The sequence below is a fragment of the Pristiophorus japonicus genome, chromosome 15, assembly GCF_044704955.1.
Source record: "Pristiophorus japonicus isolate sPriJap1 chromosome 15, sPriJap1.hap1, whole genome shotgun sequence".
NCBI lineage: Eukaryota > Metazoa > Chordata > Chondrichthyes > Pristiophoridae > Pristiophorus > Pristiophorus japonicus.
Window position 1 is genome coordinate 85,412,157 of NC_091991.1, and position 7,374 is coordinate 85,419,530.

The window sequence follows — 7,374 nt, forward strand, 5'->3', positions numbered from 1 at the left end:
ACGTTTCCTCTGCCCACCTGGGACTAGTTTGCCATATCAGAGCTCTGAGTAGAGCGCTTGTTTTGGGAGTCTAGTATCAGGCATGCGGGCAATGTGGCCCGCCCATCGGAGCTGATTGAGCTGGTCAATGCTTCGCTGCTGGGGATGTTGGCCTGAGAGGGAACGCTGACGTTGGTGCGCCTATCCTGACAATGGATTTGCAGGATCTTGTGAAGGCAGCGTTGGTGGTACTTCTCCAGTGCTTTGAGGTGTCTGCTGTACATAGTCCATGTCTCTGCACCATATCGGTGGGCGGGTATCACTACTACTGCTTTGGGGTGTGCACCAAATCAATTGCAAACATCTTTGAAATATTTCTCTTCACTGTCCTATTTCTGGAGAGGTGCTTCGAGGGACATTTTTATTCACATTCTCCAAGGCTGAGCAGATGGTCACGTTGCAAAGTTTGTTCTTCTTGGGGTATATTTTCCCCTGTGACTTTTTTTTTTAGGGATCACTTTACTGTGACCATAAGATGGGTTTTACCAATTCACGCTCACTTTGACTACTTGCCGAACATTGGTGAAGAGGAAAATCTCTCCGTTGTGTTGTATTTCTCAATGACAAAACACTTACAGGCACAATGACAGAATGGACCAGCATTTTATGTATTCTGAAAGGTGAGAGCTGTGGCAGCTCGCTCATTGAATACAGAGGCTTTCACTTCAACATGTCCCTTATTCCAAGGTGTCAGTAGTACTTGAAACCCAGTGACGTTACTGCACATAATTCACCAAACCTTACCACCAAAATGAAGCAAATATAAATCATTTTTAATTAGATTCCCCCACCCCCAACCATTGATAATGGTCACATTTTAGACCTTAAATTGTGTGAATATTAACACAGGGATGCTCAATGTGTTACAAAAATCCATTCTCCGCTATTTTAACAAAGCTGTTTGCCCACTGATTTTCAACTTGCCAACACCTCTGCGAAATAACAGACAAAAGAATTTGATCTGGATATTAATACACTAATACTTGTACAAGCTCAATTCTAAGGCCTTAATTTTAGCTCTAACCAAAATTCTATCGTATCGATTCCTCAGCGAGATCCACAGTGATCGTCTTCTCCTCATGATTTAGTCTTTTAATCTGTGGTTGAAACATTCTTTCTACTAATATATTTTACTATGAAATGCAGCTTTATTCATCTGGATTTCCATCCAGAATGGATTTGAATGAGAATGGGTTAAACTTGTAGCCAGCTCCGCCGTAGAACTTATTCTGGAACTCCACCCTAGGAGGAAAAAATATACTGTTTGAAACGGCTCAGGAATTTACAAGTTTGAATTTACACTTCTGAAGACATACATGCTGAAAGTTCTTTGGGTTTTGCCAATTTTGACATTTATCCCCTCAGCTGCAACGTCACTTGGTGTGAGCATATTCCAGGTCACTAGCATCCAACCACGAATAACGTGGTGCATCATTCACGAGTTTTCAGCGATGTCCTTTTTGGGTTTTTCCCTGGTACTGAGCACCTGATTACCACTCAATGTTAACACCCAGCTCAATGAACATCACTTCAAGAGATCAGCTCGTCATTGATCTCATTGCTGTTTTTGGGGAGCTTGCTGTGCGTAAACTAGCCGCCAAGTTTCCTACATTACAACAGTGGCCACACTTCGAAAGGCACTGCATTGGCTGTGAAGTGCTTTGGGATGTCCTGACGTCATGAAAAGTGCTGTACAAATGCAAGTCTTTACTTTCATTCCAGCTGAAAGTGGGCAAGTAAAATAAATCAGAATAAACGGGAAACTTGAGTTCTAATATTTTGGGTTGGAAATCCCAGCATCAGTGACGTGGTGCATTCTGAAACAAATTATTGAGAGGGAATCCGAGCTGTCTGGAAAGAACCGTGCCCGGTGTAAAAGGATTGCCTTGTTCTGGGTGTTAAAGGACAGCTTAATATAATAGTAGCTGGCTTTCTCCGCTCTGAAGTTCCCTTGCTTCAAATGAATAAACATCAAGGGTGCGATGGAACTCCATGGGTTGGCAAGGACATTTTTTTTATTATTTGTTCATGGGATGTGGGCATCGCTGGTAAGGCCAGCATTTATTGCCCATCCCTAATTGACCTTGAGAAGGTGGTGGTGAGCCACCTTCTTGAATCGCTGCAGTCCGTGTCTTGAAGGTACTCCCACAGTGCTGTAAGGGACGGAGTTCCAGGATTTTGACTCGGTGTTGATGAAGGAACTCTAAGATTTCAGGTTTTAAGATTTAATTTTATCGTGGTTTTGGAGAATAGTTTAAGGTGTCAGTAAGTCGAGCATTGTATTGTAAATTTTCTGTTGTACACCTTTTACTTCTGTGTAAATTAAGATTTCAATAAAGTACATAATTAGTTTTGGCCTGAAAGTTATGGTCCTAGAAATTCGGGTCATTTGTGCAAACAGCGTTTAACCCGGGCAGGGCCCCGCTAACGACTCCCGCTAAATTCCGCGGGAGTTTAGTGGTGGTGATAACCCGTAGCGCCCCGCTTTCGCCACGGAACAAAAATTGAGGAGCCCCCCCTTGAATCCGTGTCGGGCAATGCCAGCGAACAGCTTCAGGGGTCATGAACCGGGCTACAGGCCGCTAGCAGGGCGATATTTAAAGGGGAAGTGGTGGCCATGTTAAAAACAAAAGGTGTTTTTCTTCGGTGCCCCGTTGGCGCCTCGATCGCAGGGTCCATGCCCCGATCGTTCTGTTTTAAGTGCCAGGCTGTTGGACTGGCACTACCCGCTCGCTCCCCAATGGTCCATGGAGGCCCCTTTCATCCCTGCAGAGTTTGCAGCTTGGGCCCTCCCCTTTAATGAAGGGAAAATCCCCATCTCTGCAGCAGTGTTATGTGGCCCAGTGCGTAATAAACTACTTCCTATTTTGAAGATTGGTTTCCAGCACCAGGTTGCCAAGAAATAGCAAAACACAGTGTTCAAATTCAAGTTGTCTCCCACTCTCTTTATTTAGTTCATCACAAATGAGGTTTTTATGGGCAGATCGTGTCCCCATGTGCACCTTTTATGTATGAGTAGTATGTCACAACAATAGCCATGGAAGGGCGTGCCACAGCATTAACAGTTGGTCATTTTACTGAGACATTTTGCAGCAGCAGTTACAGGGGCTACTTACCATCAATCCTGCTCTTTCTGAAAGGTTGATAGCCCCATGCTAACACCATGGGGCTGAAATTCCGCTGCGCCCATTTGGGGGCGGTAACATCCGGGAGGCGGGACATTCTGCGCCAGGCAGGGAAGTCCCGCCCTGAAGGAAAATTCGGGTTACCATTCCTCACTTCCATTCTGGGGCGGCAGTGCGGCAGACGGGTTGGGAGTGGGGCAGACAGACAGTCGGGAGCCGGACGGACGGACGGGTTGGAAGCGGGACGGGTCGGGAGCAGGCCGGATGGACGGGTTGGGAGCGGGATGGACGGACGGTCAGGAGCGGGATGGGTCGGGAACGGGGGGGGGTGGGGGGGGCGGACGGGAGTGGGTCGGGTTGGGAGCGGGGTGCACACCTTGAAATAGGGCTTCCGCTTATTTAGAAAGGACTAAAAAGCTCAAACAGAGCCACCAGGAGTCCCCAAACCCTGTTTGTTGAATGTTTGTTGAATGACTTACCAGTGAAGACGCAGTGCGTGGAGGAAAGCAGACAGCCCTTCCATTACCAGCAGAATGGCAACTGTTAAAATGGCGAAAATTGAAAATATGATGAAGACACCAATGAGACCGACCCAAGAAGCACTACTTAGACCAATGTGCAGCACCATGGTCCACAGGACTTCAGATAGTTCTAGAGATAAATAGAGGCACATATTGAGATTGCATTGTATTGTAATACTGAGATATGGGCAGTTCTGAATAGGACTGTAAGATTTCAGGTGCTACGATTTTATTATTTTGGTTTTGGATCACAGTTTAGAGTGTTTGCGGCAAGCAATTCCTATGTTCCCAAGTGCAATTGAGAGCAGGTACAACGCTCGCCCCCTGTCACCTGCCCTCCATAGTGCAAACAGCTGTGGGTTACAGGAGTCCACAGCCAATAAGCTGTGAGCTGGGCCATTAGGTTACGAACGCTGTAGTGTCACGGCAACGACCAGGCTCGGCGTGTTTGCTCAGTGAGCCGCCATCTGAACCGAGGGCAGCAGATCGAGGGAAACCAGTTATTGGGGAGACCCAAAGCACAGTCTTCAGTCTTCGCCTCAAACTCCGCTCCCTAGCCACCGACTCCATCCCTCTCCCTGGCTGAACCAGACCGTTCACTACCTTGGTCTTTATCTGATCACGAGATGAGTTTCTGGCCACATATCCACGGCAGCACCCAGAGCACTATACATCCACCTCCGGAATACCACCCGTCTCCATCCTGCCTTAGCTCATCTGCTCCTGAAACCCCCACCCATGTCTTTTATACCTCTAGACTTGACTATTCCAATGCTCTCCTGGCTGGCCTCCCATCTTCCACCCTCTGTAAATTTGAGCTCATCCAAAACTCGACAGCCCGTGTCCTAACTCGCACCAAGTCCCGCTCACACATCACCCCTGTGCTCGCTGATCTACATTGGCTCCCGGTTAAGCAACGCCTCGATTTTAAAGTTCTCATCCTTGTTTTGAAATTCCTCCATGCACTTATCCCTCCCCATTGCTCTACCTCTCTACCCTATTTTAAAATGCTCCTTATAACCACCTCACTGACTGTAATGTATTTGCTTCATGGGTTCTTTGCTTAAAAATTCATAGCAACACATTGCTATTAGGAACTAGTTGGTTTATTAACAAAGGTTTAACAATCACACTACACATTACCAGTTCATCCACTATGCTCACAACTGCATACCTCATCGTGGATCCCCCGAACCCAACTGGCTGGGGTTTTATTGAGTTTTGTGAACATCACGTGACGGGTTAAGCCACTCACAATTCAACAGCTCCACCAACCTGTGAGCATACTCATCCATGCATACATTACCCTGACCAAGGTGTTGGCAATCTGTCCTAATACCTCCTTACGTTGCTTGATCTCGGCTGTTGTTTGATCATGCTCCTGTGAAATACCTTGAGACGTTTTACTACATTAAAGGTGCTATATAAATACAAGTTGTTGTTGTTGAACTCGTTCTGACACACAATGCAAAAACAGGAGAGTGGTGCACGGAATCTGATGCTTCAGCGCAAAGTAAAAGCACCAATAGCTATCATCGATACACCTTTATGACGAGTAGACGGAAGAGAATAACCATCATTAAAGAGAAAATGTAAAGATCTAGGGCATGGTTAGCATAAAACATTTGTAAATCAAAAGTGAAAAACAAAATAAATATTTATTTATTTCCCAATTCTTTATGATTTCATTCACTCCTTCCCTCTCTCCCACCCCACACTGCACTGCTGTTAAAGTGCTTCCTCCGCAGATAGATATTTTTCTGCAGGGTTTTTACTGTATGGCAGGATAGTCCTGGATGTTACAGAATGTGTGGCTGCCATCTGTAGTGGGGCGAGCTGTGTTAATAGGAGTTCAGGAATCCGATTACTTCAACCATTGCCTGCAGGGATTCCACCCACCTGTCACCTCGGATGGGAATGATTGTTTACCTGCATGAGCCAGGCTTAGAGCCCAGAGCCGGAGATAGGACGCAGTGTTGGAGATGCAGCCAAGGCAGTATTCGATTGTGTGGATCGCTTGGTGCACAAAGATATCCCCAAAGTTAAACTGAAATAATACAAGAGAAAGGAATAGCGATTTCAGCTACAGGAAAACTCTGTTTCTATGTCACAAAGCATGCACCTCCAGCCCCCACTTCCCTGCACTCTCCTCCGCCCAGCCCCCACTCCCTGCCTCAGTCACTAACTGAGTCATATACAGCAGCAGGTCCCCGATGCCTGCTCTGTGCTCAGTGAGCTGAAGTCAGATGGGGAAGCCCTTGGAGGGAAGGAGTGAGAGGGTGTCTGTGTGTGAGTGCTTACAGCTTTTGCCAGGAACAGTGAGGGAGGGATCAGGGTACCAGTTAGGGGAGGGTGAGGGGGTGGGTTAGGGGAGGGTGAAGGGGTGGGTTAGGGGAGGGTGAGGGGTGCATTAGGGGAGGGTGAGGGGGTGAATTAGGGCAAGGTGAGGGGGTGAGTTAGGGGAGGGTGAGGGGGTGAGTTAGGGGAGGGTGAGGGGGTGGGTTAGGGGAGGGTGAGGGGGTGGGTTAGGGGAGGGTGAGGGGGTGCGTTAGAGGAGGGTGATGGGGTGGGTTAGGGGTGAATTAGGGCAGGGTGAGGGGGTGAGTTAGGGGAGGGTGAGGGGGTGTGTCAGTGGAGGGTGAGGGGGTGGGTTAGGGGGTGAATTAGGGCAGGGTGAGGGGGTGAGTTAGGTGAGGGTGAGGGGGTGGGTTAGGTGAGGGGGTAGGTTAGGGGAGGGTGAGGGGATGAGTTAGGGGAGGGTGAGGGGGTGGGTTAGGGGAGGGTGAGGGGTGGGTTAGGGGAGGGTGAGGGGGTGAGTTAGGGGAGGGTGAGGGGGGTGAGTTAGAGAGGGTGAGGGGGTGAGTTATGCAGGGTGAGGGTGTGAGTTAGGGAGGGTGAGGGGGTGAGTTAGGGAGGGTGAGGGGGGTGAGTTAGGGAGGGTGAGGGGGTGAGTTAGGGAGGGTGAGGGGGTGAGTTAGGATCCTAACTTTTCTTTATCTTTTTATCTAACTTTTCTTTATCTTTATCTAACTTTTCTTTATCTTTTATCTAACTTTCTTTATCTTTTTATCTAACTCTTCTTTATCTTTTATCTAACTTTCTTTATCTTTTATCTAACTTTCTTTATCTTTTTATCTAACTTCTTTATCTTTATCTAACTTCTTTATCTTTTATTTTATTAACTTCTTTATCTTTTATCTTTATCTAACTCTTCTTTATCTTTTTATCTAACTTTCTTTATCTTTTATCTAACTTTTCTTTATCTTTTTATCTAACTTTTCTTTATCTTTTATCTAACTTTCTTTATCTTTTTATCTAACTTTCTTTATCTTTTTATCTAACTTTCTTTATCTTTTATCTAACTTTCTTTATCTTTTTATCTAACTCTTCTTTATCTTTTTATCTAACTTTCTTTATCTTTTTATCTAACTTTTCTTTATCTTTTTATCTAACTTTCTTTATCTTTTATCTAACTTTCTTTATCTTTTATCTAACTTTTCTTTATCTTTTTATCTAACTTTTCTTTATCGTTTTATCTACTTTCTTTATCTTTTATCTAACTTTCTTTATCTTTTTATCTAACTTTCTTTATCTTTTTATCTAACTTTCTTTATCTTTTATCTAACTTTTCTTTATCTTTTTATCTAACTTTTCTTTATCTTTTTATCTAAACTTCTTTATCTTTGTAT

At 45.4% G+C, this 7,374-nt stretch overlaps 1 protein-coding gene across 5 annotated transcripts in view; it reads right to left on the bottom strand.

The window, feature by feature from the left end:
* Positions 1-631: 631 nt before the first annotated feature.
* The window catches only part of LOC139280888 (V-type proton ATPase 116 kDa subunit a 4-like), a 135,017-nt gene continuing 128,274 nt past the window's right edge, over positions 632-7,374 (bottom strand). For 4 of the 5 annotated variants that reach the window (XM_070900674.1, XM_070900677.1, XM_070900675.1 and 1 more), the window contains 3 exons: positions 5,615-5,732; positions 3,644-3,815; positions 632-1,281 (listed from right to left, as the gene is read on the bottom strand). In XM_070900674.1, coding sequence (XP_070756775.1) covers positions 1,188-1,281; positions 3,644-3,815; positions 5,615-5,732 — 384 coding nt within the window. In that variant the 3' untranslated portion in view covers positions 632-1,187. The remainder of the gene's footprint in view (positions 1,282-3,643; positions 3,816-5,614; positions 5,733-7,374) is intronic. The other variant, XM_070900678.1, reaches the window with a different exon arrangement.